This window comes from Hyaena hyaena, unplaced genomic scaffold (assembly GCF_003009895.1).
Source record: "Hyaena hyaena isolate Hyena2069 unplaced genomic scaffold, ASM300989v1 scaffold_422, whole genome shotgun sequence".
NCBI classification, from domain to species: Eukaryota; Metazoa; Chordata; class Mammalia; order Carnivora; family Hyaenidae; genus Hyaena; species Hyaena hyaena.
In genome coordinates, this window is record NW_024081056.1 from 575,587 (window position 1) to 598,124 (window position 22,538).

Sequence of the window (22,538 nt, forward strand, 5' to 3'; positions counted from 1 at the left end):
TTTATTATAGTATTATCCTTTGAAACACTTTAGTTTATGGAAATAAAATGGGAACATTTAATGCTCTGCTTTAAACAATTAATTACAAAAGCCAAGTTGTGACTGCATGGTTATAAACAACCACTCTAGGATCAGTAAAATTTCTCACATACTCAACTATTCTTCATACTTTTCTTAAGTTGGTTTAACATAGGGGATTCTCATTTATTTCCTTGGAAACTGTAAATTAATTTTTATGATCATTATCTTCATTTTCTGGGAAATCAAAATTAGTTCTGAATACATGATTTGATTAAGTATTAAATAAAATACTATCTGGATACCTTTCCTCAAATAAGGATGTCTATTCTTCAATAGAAATCTTACACTTAGAAATTAGATCAATTTAGTTCCAAGGAGTTTTAGCAGAGCTGCTTAGAATTCTGTTAATTAGATTAAAATCAAATCAATTTTTTTGATGACAGAAAGGCAAACTCAGATATAAATGTAGAGAGCTGAGTATCTGTATTTTAAGAAAACAGTTACATGTTTTTAATTAGGCTTGAGTGTCAGTTCATTACAATTCAGTTTCTCACTTCCTGTCAACTTTGACTGAGAAGGTAAATATAAATCATATGCTTTAAAAACTAGAATTTTGTGCAGGATTTTTAAAATGTCAAAAAAAACCCACAAAAAACAAACAGGGCCTGTTTCAAGGACTAAACTAAAAGTATAAAAAATAAATAAAAACATAGGTATGTAATTTCAGAGGCTTACCTGTGCATCAGCCAGCATAACATCCTTCAGCATGGGCTGGCCCTTGGGCTCACCATTTTCCATCCTCACATAATGCACCTGGTATCCTCTTATCTGGCCATGCTGTTTATTGGGCACAGGTGAGCGCCATGAGACTTTAACAGATGTTGAGTTGACAGCCTCTACCTCGACTTTGCGAGGAGGACCACTAGGAACTGGAACAACATCATTGGATAAAAGAAAATTATAGGCACTTGTCCCACCCAGAGTATTTTCTTTACTTAGGTTTAAAAAAAAAATGGGCAGACCCACTATGTTTCCTTTGTGGAATACAAACATTTTCAAGCAATGAAAATGCTCAACCAATCTGCTCTACCTTTTAAGAAAAGATCAAAAAACATGACCGATGCCAAAAAAAAAAAAAAATGGAAGAAAAAAAGAGTATCAGAGAAATAGAAAAACATGTAAAAAATGTACAAAAGCCAAGGAAGATGCTTTGAGGCTCAAAGCATTAAAGCACAAAGAGGAATAGCATTGAAATAATAACAAAAACTGGTTGTTGATTGTTGTGTGTTTAAAGGTCTCTTTTAGCAGAATAAAAAGATTCTTGATTATATGGGTTTTCTTCTCTTTCTTTCTCGTATCAAAGGTTTTCCAAACAACAGATGCCAAAAATTGAATGTCGAGCATCAGTGTCTCTGAAATATGCAAAACAAAAAGGCAACAGGAAGATAAGAAGACAGTTTTGAAAAGTTTACTTCAAAATGTAAAAGAAGTTATTTAAAAAGGCCAAGAAAATCACAGAAGACTTCAGACGGAAGTATAGAGAACGGCCTGGATTGCAAGGTCATACCAGCAAACTGTTCTTTTAAAGGGAAGCAAATTACTGTGTTCAGATTGAAAAAAAAAAATTGCCCAGGCTGTAGCAAAGATAGGTCTTTGGCAAAAACTACTGAAGTCACAGCGATGCTGGGTAAAAAAGATGAGCAGAAAAACAAAAACAAAAACAAAAATAAAAACAAAAACACGGATTACCGTTAGCCTATCAAGAGACAGCAGACCAAGACTGTGTCAGAAGGGTGCAAGCTGACGTAGCAGAAGCAACATACCATCTTCATCAGTTCGAATCAACACGGAGAAGCTCTCGGGGCCAGGGCCGACATCTGTGTGGGCTGTCACAGTGATCCGGTACTCAGTCCATTTTTCCAGCTGTTCCAAAAGGTACTTAGTAGTGTCCGAAGGAATTCCCAAAATCTCGTGAGGTTTGTCATCTTCTCCATCCACGGAGGTGTACTTGATGGAGTATTCAGTAATAATGCCATTCTGTTTTTCCACTGGTGGAGGTTGCCAACTTACCAAAATACTAGTGGAACTTGGGCTGGTGCAACTAATGTCTTGAGGAGGAGCTGACGGCTCTTATTTTGGTAGTGAGTTAAAGGAGGGTTTGAGTGAAAGGGCAGGAGTGGTTGGAAAAAAAAATGATAAAACAAAAGAAAAGGTAAAAATAAATAAATGAACAATAAGGGCAACAAAATGAAAATAAGGCTTTGAAACTCAAAATAAAAATTTAAATTTATGTACCTTGGCTTAGTAATATGAATAAACCAAAAAATGAATAAATGACCAGAAATAAATGTTAAATAATGGGTGGGGGGAATATGTGAACATGAAACCTTGAGATAATAGGGCCTCAAATAAGATTACCTACCTGCAATTTAAATTCTTCTTCTAAACCAATCCCTCAGTATTTCCCAGCCCTACTGCAAAGACTACCCAACTTTAAAAAAGCTGTAAATATGCTAAGGTTTAGTACATGAGAGTCAGATGATGCTTCACAGATGCTGTTTCCAGCTTTCCCTTCTACATCTAGAATGAGGGTGATTCATGTACAGTATTCATTCGTGAAAGGGTTTTCAAGCGTAAAATGTTGCAGTAATTGTTGGATGCCCTTCAATCAATTCCAATTAAAAAAAAATAAAAGCCCAAATATAAAAGCATTCCCTCTGACTATCTGAAAAACTGAGCCAGCCTGACCAGATTTAATGAAAGGTGTTAATCTAGAATTGATTGTAGCCCATATAAGTGAGCATGCAGAATCAATAAAGGATGAAATGCATAGTCCAAGATTTACCTACCCGAGGGTAATATCAGGCTTGTTGATTCTGACTGTAACTTGTACTTACCCTACGTCAGCTTTCAGCTTTTTAAAAGAATTTATTATAACAATTCTTGAGACACCATTACTAGTAAAGAATTAGATTCCACCACCAAATTTTGGTAAAATCAATATTAATAATAATCTATCCCTTACAGAATGTCACTGACACAGCCATTAATAAGAACTATTTAAAAAATATCTTGAGAACCATCTGGAAAAGACACAACTCATGTGCAAAATCTCCTTCATTTTGTACATAGTTATTCATATAGAGTTTACATAGAGTTAAAAGAGAAATTTTCTTATTGTCCATTCTAAAATAAAATGGTCAATTTCTGAGCGATTATTTTACACCAAATTACCCAAACATCATTACTTGAAAAAAATTTAAAAAGCAATAAAGAGCAATGCAAATGGTATCATAAATTAGTTTAAAGTTAATAATATATAATTTCTAAAAAACAAAAGGGATAAAATATACATACAAACATATTATTTATTTTAAGGTGATTGATATGGCAGAATCAGTAGATCATTTCTAATTTTGTGTTTGTAAATATGGAGTTTCGGTGTTTCCTTAGAATTTGTGCATATTAATGGTATGTAGTATCAGGTGTATTTAATTGTTTACAAGATTATTTGTCTTTTTAAATTTACATGCCTTGTGTTCTTCATCACAGTGAATAAATAATGAAAAGCTCCCTGTGCTCATAAAAAGAAATTCTCATACGAAAATTTTAGCAATTTGGAGCAAGATTTATAAAATCACTGGAATATCTATCATTTTTATTGATTCTGACTACAGATTCTTATATTCCAAATTATGAAACTATTTCATATGCATTATCAGTATTCATAATAAACTGAGTCGTTCATATAATAGCAAGGACTCATTTGTAATTCTTTTTAAAAAGCTGATTTCATTTTTACTGCATTGCTACCTTCAGACCTCCTATTCTGTGAGAATATATTCAACATCATTTGAAACTTTTACTTTAATAAAATAAGGAGTAGATAAGCTTTTGATGTAGTTATAAAATGTCTATTCTGTTTCTGTGTATGTAAATATATATGTATGAATGTATGTATCCATGCAAAAATGCCAGTTTTGTAAGCCAGGCAAAATACAATATTGAAACATGTCACATTTCTTTTAATTAAATTCCTGAATTTAAGAACTATGTTCTATAGTATTACTTATTAGCCTGCCTGACATTAAAAATAGAAAACAAAACTGGATTAATTTACATGCTTCAGTTTATAAAAGAAAGGGACTTTTATGGGAATAGGTTATTATCACTAATGGATTAAGTAATAGGGCCCTAATACTTTTTGTACACACAGTCATGTTTTGACAAAGATAGAGAATATATATCTTCAAATATATATCTTTATCTTCAAAAAGCCCTAGATAATTTTAAATTTCTATAGATAATGAAATAATAGAAGATTTGCTTATATGAAAGAAAATTCATTTTTTAGAAAATGTAAATTTTTTCTTTGCTGATAGACCCAAAATTAAGGTCAACAGAGCATCTACTTTAAAAAATTCAATGTATTGAGACCACACATATCTATTGCATATGTAACTGTCAAAAATCACATATAAAATATAAAGTATAAAATATACCTAAGGAATAACGCCATAAAAATCTTCAAGGTAAGTGGTTGTTTAATAGACTAACTATGGAAACTTATTAATAAGGAGCAAACAATTGCATTATTATAAGTCACCAAATTTTCCATCAAAAATAACTTTCATATGATACTTTACACAAAGCAATCTTCCCTGGACACAATGAACCCCCATTGTGATAAACATAACTATGCTTTAGGGTAAGATTTTCCACAAAAAAATTGAACCTGAGGAAACAAAATACAATTTAGGATTGCAAATGTACTTGTGATTTCCACTGTTCCTAAATTTGTCCAAATACAGATTTTCTATGAATGTTCCAAATTTCCACATGTACTTCTTGCGGACCTAATAACAAACTGGTCACAAGAGCTGAGCTTTTCTCTGAGTAGAAACAAATACATGAGATAAAGACCTGTTTGTTAGCAAAGTTAAAACCACTGGGCTTAAAAAACATACAAATTTGGTCTTTGTTGCCTCTTTAGTTTGCTAAGCTCTGTTGTGAATATTTGGCAGTGTTTTCAAACAGAAGATTGCTGTGCAGCATTATAAATCATTAAACATAGCCTGGTGGAACTTTCACTCATTTTCCTCATGGAGCTCTCTGAACTTATCAGACTTCTTCCAGTTTAGGAAGTGGGAGAATGGAATCTGCTATTTGGACCAAGCTGGAAACCAACACAGGTCATGGTTGTAATCCTCAAAGTTGGATACTTACTAGCATAGATACTCCTGACTAGCAAACATATTAATTAGCTGATTTGTTTGTTGGTGGGGATAACATGCCGCAACACCTGCTAGTGAAGAAGGACTAAAAACAAGCAAAGAGAGACACCTACTTGACTGCATGGTTCTGGCTGATATTTCAGCTGTGGAAGCACCCAGGCCTTGGGGAGAGCGTGCAGCCAGACGGAAGTAGTACAAACTGTTTGGTTTCAGCCCTTGCAGTCTGTATGATGTCCCTGGCTCGATGGTAATTCGTTGCTGTGGATAAATTACAAAAGAACTGGGTCATTTTCATGAGGATTCATGCAAATATTTTTATCACACTGCCTGGAACCCCATATTTCTGTTATTGAGGTTAGAAAAGCATCAAAATATCACAAATAGAATCCACAGTGAGTATCTACGACTCTACCAGGGGAATTATACAATGAAACTCTCAGTGTGTAAACACTGGTCAATTTCTACAACAAATAAGGCAACCAGAATAATGGAAGTCACGGATCTTTCTAATGATGATCCAGTTACCAAATGCATCAGATAAGAGGAAGGTTAGGAGGCCACCACCCATAAATGGGTTGTATTTAAGGTGCCCGTGTTGCATGATGTAACCCACAACAGAAACTGACACCTGCCTCTGATGGTGGAGTATGGCCAACATGCACAATTTCAACTGAAGAGACGTCTCGCTCATCTCCCATGACCTTCTGAACTTAAACAGGGGCAAAGAAAATATGACGAGAAGTAGCATCATAAAGTAGTGTACAGGTTATATGTGGCTGCTACAAGAGATCTAAAATTACAAAGCTCTGATGGGATTAAAATGATGTTAGTTACTGAAGAAAGTTGGATAATTTATATGAAAATCATATCATTATTCTATGTTGATTTAAAACAATTTTAAAACTTTTTTCTTTGTGGCTATAGAGCACACAGAGAAAAAAGTCAGAAACTTTCTGCAAATTTTGCCATCATAACGGGCTTCTGAAGTAAGGTTTATTTAATTGAATGTTGTAACTTACTTTTCATGTTTAAAACTTGACTTGAATTTTAGCAAATATATAGCTATGGGTAATCAATCTCATATTGAACATTAACCTGTATGTAGTAAGCCTTAAAACAACACTAATATGTAATCTAGTAATGGCATAAATAATCTTAAAGGCTTTTCATTGAATAGAATTTGCTGTTCAAACAAACAGAAATCAGTCAAAGGAAATTCAAATATAAAACTAGAGAAAACATCCCTAAGGGATTCTGGCTTACAAATAGAAAAGCTTATAGAAATTTTAGATTTCCCAAATGGTAGGAAAAAAGGGATTCCCCAAAGAAACCATTGTAAAACAGTGTTGGTGTACCAACATTCAAGCATCTACATCTATAGAATTCTCAAAGGATTTCCACTCTTCTGTGCTGTTTTTATTTTGTTATTTCAGTTGCGTAGTGGTAAGGACTTAAAATGAATAAATGTTGAATTGTGTGTCTTAATAAAAACTGTTTTCATTGCAGTAACATAAATAATTTAAATTATAGCAGCATTTCAATTATATAACTTTTTGAGTGCTTAGTTCATACTGGCTTTGTTAGCTAACTCTAAAAGCATTCCATTTAGAACCTGGTCTTTGGGGATTCTGCTCAATTCAGACAGATGTAAGAAGATAAAAGTTTATAGGGACATATTAATTTACTATATAGCATTCAGAACTATATACCATAAGTTAATTGATAATATTTCACTTAGTACGTGAGTGTTTTAAAAAGGTATTCCTGTTAGTAGTTAGGGTTACCTAGCTTTGTGAAGATCTTTTTAAGATAAAGAATGCTAAGCAGTATAATAACATGACTTGTGCAGATTGAGTTGTCACATGTAATTTCACTAATGTTTTGTTCTAATGCCCTTGGATTGGATTTCACAGTAACAAAATGTTAGATGTATCTTACTACTGGTTTCTATAATTTACACAAAGCGCACCCAAGAGGCAGTATACCCCAATGTTTAAAAAATAGATTCCAGGGGCGCCTGGGTGGCTTAGTCGGTTAAGCTTCCGACTTTCGCTTAGGTCATGATCTCGTGGTTCGTGGGTTCGGGCCCCGCGTCGGGCTCTGTGCTGACTGCCAGCTCAGAGCCTGGAGCCTATTTCAGAGTCTGTATCTCCCTCTCTCTCTGACCCTCCCCTGCTCATGCTGTCTCTCTCTCTCTCCTAGAAATAATAAAAAATATTTAAAAAAAATAGATTCCAGAACCTAACTGCCTAGAGTTTCAAATACCAGTTCTGCCATTCAGTAGTGTGAGATTTGGGGGAAAATGTTTAACTTTTTCTGTGCTTCCACTCTGTTATATGTGAAATTGGTTGCAAGCAGAAACTGACTCATGGCACCATTGTAAGAATTGAAAGAATTAATGTATGTGAACCCCTTACTATACCTGTTAGCATATGTATTAGTTACCTTGATTTTGTTTCTCTTTTTGCTAACTATCAACAACTTCCAGCCTTCTGCAATCCACCATTATTTTATTTGCATAGCACACTCAAACATTATATGTACTCACATTCACATCAAATAACTGTTGGCACACAAATAAGCACTTGCATGGGGACTCTTTCTTTGAAACCAGTTTGGACAAATTCATCCACCTAAAGCTTTGCAGCTCACTCAGTCACATATCAGCAGTGCTTTAAGTACTACAGTGCTGAAGAGAAATAAAGGAAGTCCCTAAGTCTCATAGACTATATTCTTTTAGATACTTTCAGAAGAAACTTGGAAACCTGCAAATAGGAACAACAGCTGTTTTATTGTTGTTGCTTGCCCTACTCCATCCTCCTGAAGGACTGAAATCAATATTCTGGGTTTTTTAGTCAAGTGCTTTCTTTGATGAATGAATGTGACCCACCAAAGTGCTCTATAGATATCTGGGCTTTTAGCAGAACTTGGGCAAATACACAATCTAGAGTAGTGCCCAGTATAGTAAATGCTCAGAAGGTGAGAAGCACAGTCCTACCTCCTCTCCATGCTCCCCATCTTTGTAGACCAGTTCATAGTTGGCAATGGTGTCTGAACGTGGAGGTGTCCAAGACAGCAAAATACTTGTTTCAGACTCAGGTTCTGCTTTGAAGTTTAGTGGTTGCCCTGGTACTAAAAACAGGAAAGCAAAGGACTGAGCTCACCATCACCATGAATATTCATAATCCACACAGTGTCCACATGTGTCAGCTTAATGGAGACTTAGGTCACACTGTACGTGTCCTTGAGCAGTTTAAAATCTATATAAGATATGGTAGAATTATCAAATACAGGATAGAGCAGTCTCTGAATTTCATCTTAAGAGTAATAAACTCATTTCATAATATTGTTGTACTAAATTAGACGATTTATATAATGCAATTGGATTACTATCTAAATCATAACAAGTGCTAAATACATAAAAAATTCTTATTTAAAATTGAGAACTTTAAATGTAAAATTGAGAACTCTAGCACTATGTTTAATTTTCAAAATTATTGCCATTAGGTTTATTAAATCTCACCTTCACTCCATTAACAAAACCTATTGGTAACCAGAATCACTAATATTTTTTTCTTACCAACACATATTTTGAATAAGAGGTGAAGAAAAATGCAAAATACCCATCACTTTCAAATAATTACTTCTAGTCTCTAATTGACTTTAAATGACTTAATATAGAGGCTTAATGTAAACTTAATGCTGTCCCTAGTGAGATGGAACTAAATTACCACACATATCAAAAAAGTTTAAAGAGTATGTTTATTATCAGAAAAATAGTAATTTAACAGCTGTCATCTATATTCTCATATTAGTCATATAACTCATGCAATGGACAATTTGGAATATATCATATGTAATAAAGAATGGGACATCTATCTATTTTAAAACACTTTGCCCAAATTTGTATTAGAAAAAAGTTTTACTAACCCCAACCTCCTGGTAAACACCAAATCCCATTGGTCCTCTATCCCTTCTACACAAGGTTAATGTAGGTCAGGGCATCACTAGCCCAGCTACCCTTACATTGTTCTTGGCCAGTGTCTGCTCTGACTGGTTGTTGCCCATGCCGTGCTGGCCATTAAATATTTGAATCATTACCCCTGTGATGATTCATCATACCCCCACATACTGTGGCATGTCTCAAAGCACTATAGTTGACCACAGGTACATATTTCCACAAGTAAACATGAGAATTATGTGTATATTTAATAAAACGCAAGAACACTAATACTTTATTCTGAGGGGAAAAGAATACTTAAAGAGTTTTTGGCAAATGGGCATAAACGTTGGAAAAACATATGAAAAATAATATACTTTGTAACTTTTTAAATAATACTTGAGGAATCATTTTCATAAGTATGGAGATCTTTAGAAATATAAAATGTGTTACTTTTTTTCTTTTGTAGTAATCTCTCTTGTAGTACAATTTAAAAAATGGCCTTTTGCTTAAAAAGAGAAATTCTAAACAGATCTACCAGAATGGTTTCCAGGAATCCCATTTTATTTTATTCCTCTACCTGTTCTGTTAACCTGTGAGTGTGTGTGTGTGTGTGTGTGTGCGCGCACGTGCATGTGTGTGTACCTGCACGTGCAAGCATACACACTCATGTTTGGACTGATGCAGAAGGTGACCAATAGTCAGTGCTTCATATTTCTAAATGCACTCATTAATTTTTCTCTCTTTTTTGCATCACAGGGCTTGAGCTACTCATTAATTTGATGCCTCTGTGAACATACTTTCTAAACAGGGTATCTTTTTTTTTTTTTTTCCTTTTTTCTCTTTACGTACTTGCCCAGTGAGAGACCTTACTTACATAATCATCCAGACTGAGAAACAGAGACAAAAGAAGATAAAAAGAAAAAGAACAAGAGAAGGGAAAGTAATAAACAGGAAAATAGCAAAGCAAATAGAGAACACATTAATTATAAAAGGGAAATACCAAAAGCACTGGCAGGAGCAACAATGGAAGCCAAGAACAATCAGACAGATGGGGAATTTATGATTAGACTTTAATATTCAGATGATTAAAGGAGTTCTCAGCCTAAAATACACACACATTTGTGTGCTCACTTCTTTTTGTCTACGTTTGTTTCCTTCTTTCTTTCTCCCAACTTCCACAAGTCCGGGAAAGAAGAGCCTTGTGATAACTCCTGACTTACGCCAAACTGGAACACGGTCTTGTCAAGAATTAAAAACATGGACAGAATTGGAAGGCCTGCTCTCAGGATAATAATTGCTTGTTATGTATTTCCGCCCTGTCTAATGCTAATAATGAACTGACATTGATTGAAAACATCTTGGGAATCTAATTAACTTTTTCTTACTTAACTGTTTACAATTTTGCTTTTAATTTGTCTTGAACAGATTCCCAGTGGGTCTCAATGCTTCATCCTTGTTTAGTAACACAAACATCATCTGACCTTCTGATTCCATTAAGACACCTCTCCTTCTAAATAGTAAATTATATGGGCTCAAGGTTTCAGAGGTATACGGTCCATTCTACTCTTGGACAAAATAAGTAGTGGTCAGATGATTTCAAATAATGTATACAAGTTTCTCTGCTTCTACTTTGTCCTTCCTTTGAAGTGGTCTGGAGGGTAACTTAATTTACTAGATTTTAAACTTGTGGTAGAAATACAAATGTCTACAGGCATCAGGCAAATGAATATGGAGACCAAGTGGGGCCTGGGGCTGATGGGAGACTGCCTGGCCTACCTGAAGGAGTTGGTAGTATTCAGCACCAGGAGAGTGATGCTTTTGTTGTTTCGTGCATTTGTGGGGGCCAGTCTTGGCTGAACTTCTGATTTTTCAACAAAAGTTAATAACAAATCTTCTAGGCAAAATCTTGCAATTTTTAACCATTTGGAATTAATTGAAAAACACTACAGGGGGCAAATGATGTCTACAGGCAAAATTTAGCAAATGGGCCAGTGCTTTAGGAGACCTTTTATTATAACAGGCTCTATGTTCATAAATACCCTTAGGGTGTCACTACTCAGAACCCCCCACTCCCAGGAATTGAAGATTCACCTAAAGAGATTGCTTCCTCAGAGTCATTTAGTCATATTTGAAACAACCACAATGAAACTGAGGCATCAAAGTAAAAGAAAACAGCTGCAAAATTAATGGATTTATTTTTGCACCCCTCAAACATAGTAGAACGAATGATCATAATACATGTATATTAAAAAGTATTTTAGGGGAGCTCCAAACAGTCTTATTTCTCTGTACTATTTCAAAACACAGGAGCACTTCATCCTCTGTCAGTCAGACTTTTATACCAAATGCTGTGGCCACAGTTTCTATTAACATTTATATTTGTGTTATCTATCTGCTCCTTCCCTTCTCTCTCTCTCTCTCTCATGAGAGAATCATTAAAATGTTTGTTATAATGTTTGTAAACAGTTGTAATGTTTGTTGTAATGTTGTAATGTAATGTAAACATTACAACATTTTATGTTTTGTATAATGTTCTCAGTGTTTATACCTCAAACTTACTGGCATTCTTTTATCTTCGCTTCTTGTTTGTTTCTATTTTACATTTATATAAGAGCTTTTCTGTGTTATAACATTTCCCTAACCAATTAACTGAGCAAAATTTTATAGGAAATTCTTGAGACTCTGAAAAACTCTTGGGAAAATGAAAAGATGCCACCCAGAAACTTAAGTGCAATTATTCTATATTAAAAGGGGGGGATTTGATAATACTTACCATAAACCAAATACAGAATTTAAATGTGGAAAGAGGAAATGTAGTTAGAACTTAAATTTTTTCATTAAAATTATATTCAAGAAATCTTTGTATTCTGTAAAATGGTGTCAACATTAAAATTTTTTTCTAGATTACTTAATCTCCATAAGGAAATACAAATATGAGTTATCAATTCCCTAATATAAGATTATAATCCCATTGATAAATGTAAAGGATTTTAATGGTACCACTATTATGCTTCATTTTAAATATCAGGAAGCAACTCAAAGACAGAAGATGGAGAATGAATAAGAAATGGAGGACAAATCTGCATGTCATTTGAAATGCTGACCATATTGGAAAATATTTTATTTTACTCAATATTTTACTCAACATTTGAGTAAAATTTAAGAAATATCTCTAAAGAGAAAAGGGTTAGCATGCATTAAATGGCTACACAACAATTTCACTTAACCATATTATAAACACACAATATCAGAGAGACTGGAAAACCAATTACTGCTAAAATACCAATTACTTTAATAAGGTACACATTTTAAAATCTATCTAACATTTTAATAAATAATAACAACAATAAAAGTAACTGCCAGAATCATAGTGGTGGTAAAACAAAACAAACTTTTAAACCAAAGAATCTGATTTGTAAGTGTTAAAAATATATCATTGATAAAAAAGTACTTAACACACCTGCACAAATCTTACTATCAATCATCGTTAAATATCAATAAGAAAAAGTTAAATTTTATTACAATTGTATTTATGGCTAGAGCTTCTGGACTCCTTTTAGCTCCTTTGCTAAAACTATTTCAAGAAAGCCTATAAATTGGGCTCATAATTTTGGCAATTGGAAATCAGTCTTTTTCTAGTTTGCTTATTTAGGCTTGCTAACATCTATTAATGAAATTATTTACTAAGTTCTGGAAACCTAAAACATAATGTCTCTAAATGTCATAGTTTTTAAATAAAATTTTTACAATGCTTAGAATTTGGAATAGAATTAGCTTCTTGAAGAAGTTTAAAGTTGTGACTACTCAGTATTTATTTAGTAAATATACATAATTATTTTCCTTCCAAGAACCTCTACTATTAAGATATACACATATAAATCAGTAGTCTTTTCCCAAGAATATATTAAGTGCACAGAAAAGTTGGAGGTCAAATATGTTTTCTAAAGAAAGAAACAAGAAATTAAGATTTAACATATTTAGAAAGCCTACAATTAGGATGGACATCAGGCAACATTTTAGTGTATTAGGTTTGAGATATAATTTACTACATTCTCTGCCATAGTTTTATTTGTACTTCTTTTATGAAATATAGTTACTATTTGTTCTTATTATAATTACCTATACAAGAAAACTATATACAAAGACATCTTTCCAAAATGTGTATTCTAATAGTGGAATTCTTCTAGCACAATATAAATCCCTTCCTAGACAATGGCCATATACTGCATCCTCCATATGTACAAGGTGAACTAGTACCAAATGACTATAATGCAAGGAGTTAAAGCTATGAAAAAACTGGAAGATTAATCCGTGTTTCTAAAAAATAATTATTTTAAGCAAAATATTTTCATACTTAAAACCATCTAAAGATTACTTAATATTATCAACTATATGAATATCAATATTTAGGGAAATATTAACTATAAAATAGATCATATTTTGATTTTCTATATTATCAGAAATGCATAAATTTATATCAATTCTCTGTTTCCATGATTATTTCCAACAATAATCTTAGATGAGATCAAAAGTGATAACTTTAGTTTATTACTAAATACAGTTTCTTCAGAGTCTGATTTTAAACAAAAATTGAATTACTACTACCAGGGAATTAATGATAAAGAAATGTAACAAGCATCTTTCAGATATAGAAGACAAAGAAGTTTATAGCTTTGTACATATGAAATTAAAATATATTGAAGAATTCATACATATTAATCAGTAAATATTCATAGGTTTGGGAAAGATAAAATTGCAATGAAAATAACCATATCTTTAAGTTTTATATAACCTCTCTAAAATAATATTTCATAATGATTTTATGTTTTTTCCCACCTATGATCCTAAGAAATAGCTAGTCAGCAAGAAAAAAAGGAGCAGCTCAGCATTAATTATATTAAAACTAACATCACTGTATTTGGCAGGTGTCCACTAACATCAAATGGCCTTTGTTAATTAAGCCTAGGGAACAGATCAAATCATTGTGCTCTGGAAGGTTTTCTTAGCCTATCGATCTTGGCAGGCATAAGTCATTATGTCATTATATATCTTCTCAATCAATAGGTATGAAAAGTACAACTATTATACAGGTTCTTGGAAATCGTATAAAAATAGAGACTGGGAACAACCATCTGTAACACATTCATCCCCAGTTCAGTGTCACTGGATCACAGTAACTCATGTTAATATATTATGCTCCTTAGGGATACAGAAAAAGAAAATATGGTCTATTTAAATGTCAGTTTAGATATTTCAGAAAATTGTGACCAACGTCATTATTGCCTGTGTTTTCTGTGTTCTGAATATAAGGATTCTCATGATTCCCAAAGATTCTGATGTTTTGGTTGAATGTAGTTCCAGGAACTATTTGGTATCTTTGATACCTAAATATTTCTCATATCAGAAAAAAAAAAGTTTTAAACATTAGAGATTTTTTTGTTTAAATTTGTAGTTAGGAAATTTAGAACCACATTTAGTGATCAAGTATAATAACTTGTGAAAAAAGGTATTCCTTTCACTACTTTCAGATAAGCTTATTTATTTTTACATCTAAATGGTTTATATTTTTACATCTAAATAGTTTTGCACTGGGATAACCTAATATCCACAGAAGTAAATTACATGTAATTCTTAAATATAGACATGAATAAATGAATATATGTTTACTGCTTCTATTTATTTATTGAGCACCTGGTGGGCACACACGTCTAGCAGGCACCAAAGCTATCAAAAAGCACACTATTATTTTAAAAATAATGATGCCTTAAAGTAGCTAGGGAGCCTGGATTTACATGCTGCTTTTCCCCATGGGCACGTGGGTGGCTCAGTCGGTTGGGCATCCAATTTCGGCTCAGGTCATGATCTCACGGTTTGAGTTCGAGCCCTACGTCAGGCTCTGTGCTAACAGCTAGCTCAGAGCCTGGAGACTGCTTTGGATTCTGTGTCTCCCTCTCTCTCTGACCCTCCCCTGCTCACAATGTCTCTCTCTCTATCTCAGAAATGAATAAACATTAAAAAATAAAAAAAAAATTAAATTCTCCTCCCCCCCAGATTAAAAAAAATAAGTTCTTCTTTCCCACTTGTCAACTTTAGGACCCCAAAATAAGTTCTTAAGTCATCTTCAATTTTCAATTTACTTATTGGCAAGTGGGATAATTCCACATGTACCTAATTGGGTAGTAAAATTAATACCTGCAAATTATATAGAAGAGTACCTGGCAAATGTTAGCTATTTTTATTATGAGGATGATTATATATTATTTATTAAGTTATATAATGTTTCTATCTGTTATGTAAGCTATAACCCTGTTAGGGGTTGAAGTGTCACCCCCCCCCCGCCACCTGCCAAATTCATATGTTGAATTTCTAACCTTCAGAACGTGATTGTATTTGGAAATAAGAATGTTGCAGATGTGATTATTTAAGTGAGGTCACTAGGTTGGGCCCTAACCCATTATGACAAGAATCCTTATAAAAGGGGAAATTTGGACATAGAGAGGACATAATGTGACAATGAAGGCTGAGATCAGGGCCATGCCTCTACCAGACAAGGGGCAGTCAAGATTGCTACCAAAGCACCAGAGGCTAAGAGAGACCTGAAAGCCCCCTCACAGCTCTCAGAAAGAACCAATTCTATGGGCAACTTGATTTCAGACTTTTGGCCACCAGAACGGAGAGACAATAAATTCTTGTTGTTTTGAGCAACCCAGTCTGTGGTATTTTGTTGCAGAAGTCCTAGAAACCAAATACAACCTCTAAACTTGATACGGCGGTTATTATTTTATTTTTTAAACTTTACTTATTTTGAAAGAGGCAGAGAGGATGAATGCACGAGGAGGGGAGGGGCAGAGAGAGGGAGACAGAAGAAAGAATCCCAAGCAGGCTCTGTGCTGTCAGGGTAGGGCCTGGTGCAGGGCTCAAATCCGCAACAGTGAGACCCTGACCTTAACGAAAATCAAGAGTGGAAGGCTTAGCCAACTGAGCCACCCAGGTGCCCCAGCTGGTTATTATTTTAGATGAGAAAATACATTCAGAGAAATGAAGTAACTTGTCTCAGGTTATAGAGCTAAAACTGATGGGCTGGGATTCAAACTCTGGTTATGTTACTTCAAGACCAAGGCTTTTTAAAATATCGCCACTGAAAAATCAGAAAAACTAAGTGGAGCACTTAGTTTTCTTGTTCTTCTTGTACATTTTATCTTTAAATGGCTATGGAGCTGCTAAATAGTGCAGTAAAAAATACTCTTGCAGTAGTTGACCAGCTTTAGTTAACAAAAAGAACAAGAATCATATACTTCTACGTTTTCCAATGAGAGACTTGTGGAAAAAATAATCTACTGAATTTTTTTGTATGTTAATATAGTGAATAAATACAGAAGAACTTCAAAAGCCAAGTAGGGAAGATATATGAATGGTTTTCAGTATAATTGTGATAAAACACATTCTTTTAGTTATCTTTCATATTATTAGAGAAAATAAATCTATGAACAAACCAGTGATAACCAAATAACAGTATAAAAATAAAACAAAGCCAGGCAGGCTATAAATATGTTCTGAAATCTCTAGTAGCCAGGGAAAATAGGTAAACACGCTGAGTCATATTATTCTTAAAGCGTGAAACATTAAACAAGTCAGTAGTTAAACATAGGTTTATCTAGTTCTGACACCTGAAAAAATTCATTCCCAAGATTACTACTGAGTTACACCTACAGATTATAGCTACTATCTTCAAAAATATAGTTTTTATGTAGAGTCTTGGAACAACCAATGGCATTCTGCCAAAACACTCAGAATAACACAAGTTATAAGGCATCAGCACAATAAGGAGTCAAATTAATAGCTCTCACATGGTCAAGAATAAACTTTAGAAGATAGCTGCTATGTCATATTCCCAAACCAAGGCAAAATTGATCACTTTGAATCAAAGACCAGAGAGATTTGGTATCTGCTTATGAAAATAAAACTCCTGGAAGGGCCAAATATTTCTCCATAAAATAGTTTGATGTCTGCTCTAATGCCCAATAAAATGAGTCAATGAGGCACAAAGTTTGATCTCAGATCTTGATAACTGTCTTTCTCTACCCATGATGGCATACGAAGGGAAAAAATAATAAAAAATCCATTAAGAAATTATTTTTAGTGGGTAGCTTCCTGGAAAATATAAGACATTTAAATGTCCAAGACCCCATGGCAAATGGTTTTATTTTTAACCTTATCTTGAACCATCCAACCTTTCACAAGTTAAATAATTTTCTAAAAGTGTTCCACCGGAGTCACTACTATAAAGTGACACAGTTCTATTTCAAAAATGCTGCATGGAGGATGCATTCATCTATCTCATGCAGAAAAATCTTCAAATCACTTAGGTACAAATCAAAAAATAAATAAATAGATGCTAAATGCATGTCTCTCCTTAAAACTATTATTTTTTTTAATGTTTTGTTTATTTCTGAGAGAGAGCGAGCGAGCGAGCATGAGCAGGGGAGTGTCAGAGAGAGAGAGAGAGACACAGAATCTGAAACAGGCTCCAGGTTCTGGGGGAGAGAGAGAGAGAGAGAGAGAGAGCGCATGAGCAGGGGAGTGTCAGAGAGAGAGGGAGACACAGAATCTGAAACAAGCTCCAGGTTCTGAGCTGTCAGCACAGAGCCCAACGTGGGGCTTGAACCAACGAACAGTGAGATCATGACCTGAGCCGAAGTTGGATGCTTAACAGACTGAGCCACACAGGCGCCCCTTAAAACCATTTAGTCGTTTAGGCATCCGTGCCTGTTTCTTTCCAGATGCCTTATCTTAACCTCTCATTTAGAAACTCTAAGTCTCAAAAATTAAAATTCACATTTATCTTTGTTCTTTCTTTGTTTTCACTATACACGCATCTTAGTACCAACTCCTTCTCTCCTTCCTTACTCTCCATCTAGAACCTGACTTACCTCCTGTCTGAGTGATGACTTGTATGTCACTTGAAAGGGGACCGTCTCCAATTGAGGTAAAAGCCAGAACTTTGACAGAGTATGTTTTCTGGGGCACTAAGTTGCCAATAGTAGTGATTTGGCTGTCAGCTACATTATGCTTCATCCAGTTGTTGACATGCTGCGTGGGATCCATTGTATAATAAACTCTGTATCCTTGGATCTGTCCGTTTGGCTCCTCAGGTTCCTTCCACTGTACCAAAATGGTGGTTGAACTCAACATCCGCGCCTGGACATCCCGTGGGGCACTAGACGGTGCTTGTTCTGAGGTCTGTGTAAGCACAGGCTCACTGGGGGGTCCCCGCCCAATGTTATTAACAGCAACAACCCTGAATTCATAATCCGAGTAGGGACTTAGTCCAGCGACACTGTAGCGTGTAGTTGCCACCCCATCAATTTCTTTGTATGGTTCCTCAGAATTTTTAGGTTTATGCTGAATGATGTAGTAAGAGACAGGCTCAGGGTTCCCAGAGTCCCACGTCAATGTGATGCTTGTAGCTGTGCTCTCAGTCACTACGGGAGTTCCTGGAGGCTTGGGTAAGGCTTAGGGGGAGAAAAAGGGACAGTGAGTATCCATCATATTTAAGGTGTTAAAAGGATCCATTAACTTTGCTACTGGAATGACAGAATTAGAATCTACTGAAGATTAAATTAAATTATAACAAAAGATAGCTTTCTAAGTGGGTAGGACAGATGCATAGGGGACAATCCCATTTTACTAGAAGCACATTAGTGCACTGTATTTGGGGGCTTGTATCCACATCCACCACTTATTAGCTATGTGATCTCGGATGCACTGCATAACCTCTTCTTTGCTTTAGTTTTCTCATGTGAAGAATAGGAAAAACTGTATCATTGAACTGGTATGGTACAGTTGGGTAACTGTATTTCATGGATTTGCTGTGAAGATTAATGAACTATTCCAGCAATGCTCTTAAAATGTATTCAGCACCCTTAAAATTAATTAGTTGCAATTATTACTATTATTATAACCATGAGCGTGGCCAGTTAACCTCTTCCTTCAAGAAATAAATGATATAACTAAATGCCAACATTTGAAAGCACACAATTTGGAATATATTGAAATGGCATTAAGTTGCTATGGAAGAATAATACCCATGTTATTTTCCAGTTGTTAGGCATAGATTATTTTTTAAATAATAGTAATATAACCTAACCAAGAATTTTAAGAAAGAATAGTAAATTTAAAATGATTAATTTCAATTTCATGTTTTTTAGTTAATATTAAAATATGCTGAACTAAATTACAGTACATTCACAAATAACTTTTTAAAGCATTTCTTGTCATAATATGTATTCTATACTCAATTGAGTATATTCTATACTCAATATATCAATAATGTCTGAAATTATAGCTACCTGACAAATATTTGCAAATAAAAGCATCTTTTTAGAGCTCCAATTCTTTCCATTTAGAGGAAGAACCCCACTTAAAATGCTACTGATTAAGAATACAAACCATCCACACTGGTGACCTCATACTTAAAGTATATCACCCTGGAGAATGATTTTGAAAGGTATTGTTAGTAGGGGAGAAAGGATAATTCCATCAGCTAACATTTTCGAGAAAGCCCAGACTATAATACTCAAAAGACTAGCCCTTTAGTATCCTTTTTCCTTGTCAACATAACAGCAAAAAGTACAATACTCTTGAGAATGGAGCTTTTTAAGAGTAGTCAACTTGTACTTGAATACTACTGTATCCCCAATACATAGGCCTAGCAGTGATAACCAAATGAATGCCTAATTGAATGAATGAGTCCGTATACATTGTTCTCACTCTCTTCCAGTTGTATTGATTTAGTTTTTGCCTTCATGATTCACCCCTATATTTATTTACTTCTGAGGTGTGGAGGGTAAGGAATGGCAAAAGTCAGGAAAACAAAGATAAGAAGTTGAACAAGATTTTCATTTATGTGACTCCTGATTTTGAATTCTTGAAGGTCTTCAGTAAACCTTCAAATATTTAAAGCTGAAATAGTTATTATAGGAGAGGTGATTCAATATTTGCATTTTACTCTAAGAACTATAGAATGATAATATTTGGCCAAGGGATTTTGCTGAAAATAATAATAAAAAGATATTTGTTTAAATATTCTGGGTTTGCATTTTTCAAAAGAGTAGATGATCCAAATTTTCCCTAGATGTCTTTCTGAATTACTCAGGTAAGTAAAATATTGCCAATTAAAACTGTGTTTACTGATACTTAACAGACATTAGTTTTGCTGTCACATTTACTGTACAGTATAGGTTTTGTGTCTATAATCTATGGAGAAGTGTGAGCATGTTTAGTACAGTTAAGGCTATGCAATACAATGTCACTATTTTTTTTTTAATATTTTTATTTATTTCTAGGAGAGAGAGAGAGAGTGAGCAGGGGAGGGTCAGAGAGAGAGGGAGACACAGACTCTGAAACAGGCTCCAGGCTCTGAGCTGGCAGTCAGCACAGAGCCCGACGCGGGGCTTGAACCCACGAACCGCGAGACCATGACCTAAGCGAAAGTCAGACACCCAACCGACTAAGCCACCCAGGCGCCCCACAATGTCACTATTTTTAAATGACTAAATTTTGACACTGATGTGTATCTTTCTTCTCATGTCATTATTGCTTTTATATGGCATACATTTGATATATATTCTTGGTGGGGGTAAGACACCAATTATAACATACATGTTCCTTTTTTTAAGATCATACTTTCTGGAAAGCAAAGATAATTTGTGTTCATTTTTTGCAATAGCTCCAGACATCTGCAGTACCTCAGTTTGCCCTTTTTTGCAAAAGCGTTCTAGAATTCTATAAACACTGATAAAATCAATTGGTACCTCATACACTTACTTTTGTTTTCTTTGTTTCAAAAGTATTTGTGGAATATAGTACTTTAGTTATATTTAGTGCACTCATTTAAGGAACATAACATTTCTTGAGCAATTCATATACAGAACATGAGATAAATTTAAAATAGAATAAAATTCCTCTTATGTTTTGATTTTTTATGATAGGAACCATCAAAAATTTAAAATACGTTATTATTAGACCATGTTGATTTAACTCTTTCTTTTTCTTTTGTCTGCATGTATTTGAGCATTTATTAATACTTCTTTGGCCTTTTCTATTATGTCACTCTTGCCAGGATTCTGGATTAATATGAAACTTGTATGTATCAGTTCAAAATGGTTGACTGCATTTAACATTCCTCATTCTGCCAGGTTAGTGTATGGGCTCAGCCTATTGTTAAATATTTTGATGATTATCACTACTTACGCTGTCAACCTTTTAATGGAGAATCTGCTTACGTAGCTAAATATGTGTATCCTATATGCTACCATAGATACAACTAGAATTTGGCATTTGAAATACTGAATAATGAATTGATTCATTTTAGTATCGTAGGGATAGACTTTGTAAAGAAATTAGTCAGGTGAGTTGACTATACCCAGATTCTCAAAGCAAGAACCACTGAGCATACCTTTGACAGTGATCTGTGCTATTGCTTCAATGACACCCAATGTTGACATGGCAACACAGGTGTAATTTGCTGACTGTCTTACATCATTCAATTCCAGTACATTTCTTCCTATTGGCATATCATCTTCAGGTGTCAGGTCTTCTGCCCCCAACATCCACTTCACATAAGGCATTGGTGACCCCACGGCCACACAGGTGATATTAACACTTCCACCTGGCATGATTTCATGATTAGTAGGTGGGATAGAGAATCTTGGTGGGACACGGCGAACTGGAACAAAACACAGGGAAGATGATAAAACATACAAGGCAAGGTAAAGTGGCTTGTTAAACATATGGCATGCACTGTACAAACACAATTAAACAATTGAAACATATTGTGGATTTTCCAAAAACAAAAGAAAGAAAAAGTGTGGATAATACAAACCATACAAGTATGGTATGTGTATACACAGATAAAAAAATTAGTGTAGTCATTGATATCTTAGACACATTCATACAAAAGTTGATTCAGACCTACGAAGGGCCCCACAAAAAAAAAAAAAAAAAACTATCTACAAACTAACAATACACAAACATCATGCATAATATAAACACAAAACCATATACATGCATGCATACAGCAAAGATTCTATGCATGCATGTATATGCAGAAAAGGGGCAGGAAGGTCACCAGCAGGTTTAAGTTGAGTATCAAAACCAACTTCAGTGCTGTGCACTTCCAGTTGATGTGAATGTATGTGTGGGACCACACTGTCACATCCCAGCCCTGGAAAACATTGTCTAGAGTACACGGAAAGTGCAGCTTATTTGCTTTCAGACTCAGAGTAGATGCAGCCTCAAGACCTCACACTAACACTGGAATGGACACAGAAAAATATACA

The 22,538-nt window shown here is 34.5% G+C and overlaps 1 protein-coding gene across 1 annotated transcript in view; it reads right to left on the bottom strand.

Annotated features, from left to right (window-relative positions):
* The window catches only part of PTPRD (protein tyrosine phosphatase receptor type D), a 533,426-nt gene that overhangs the window by 178,582 nt on the left and 332,306 nt on the right, over positions 1-22,538 (bottom strand). The window contains exons 9-14 of the mRNA XM_039252611.1: positions 21,656-21,925; positions 18,129-18,710; positions 8,254-8,387; positions 5,369-5,513; positions 1,845-2,150; positions 757-950 (exon numbers count right to left, since the gene is read on the bottom strand). Coding sequence (XP_039108542.1) covers positions 757-950; positions 1,845-2,150; positions 5,369-5,513; positions 8,254-8,387; positions 18,129-18,710; positions 21,656-21,925 — 1,631 coding nt within the window. The remainder of the gene's footprint in view (positions 1-756; positions 951-1,844; positions 2,151-5,368; positions 5,514-8,253; positions 8,388-18,128; positions 18,711-21,655; positions 21,926-22,538) is intronic.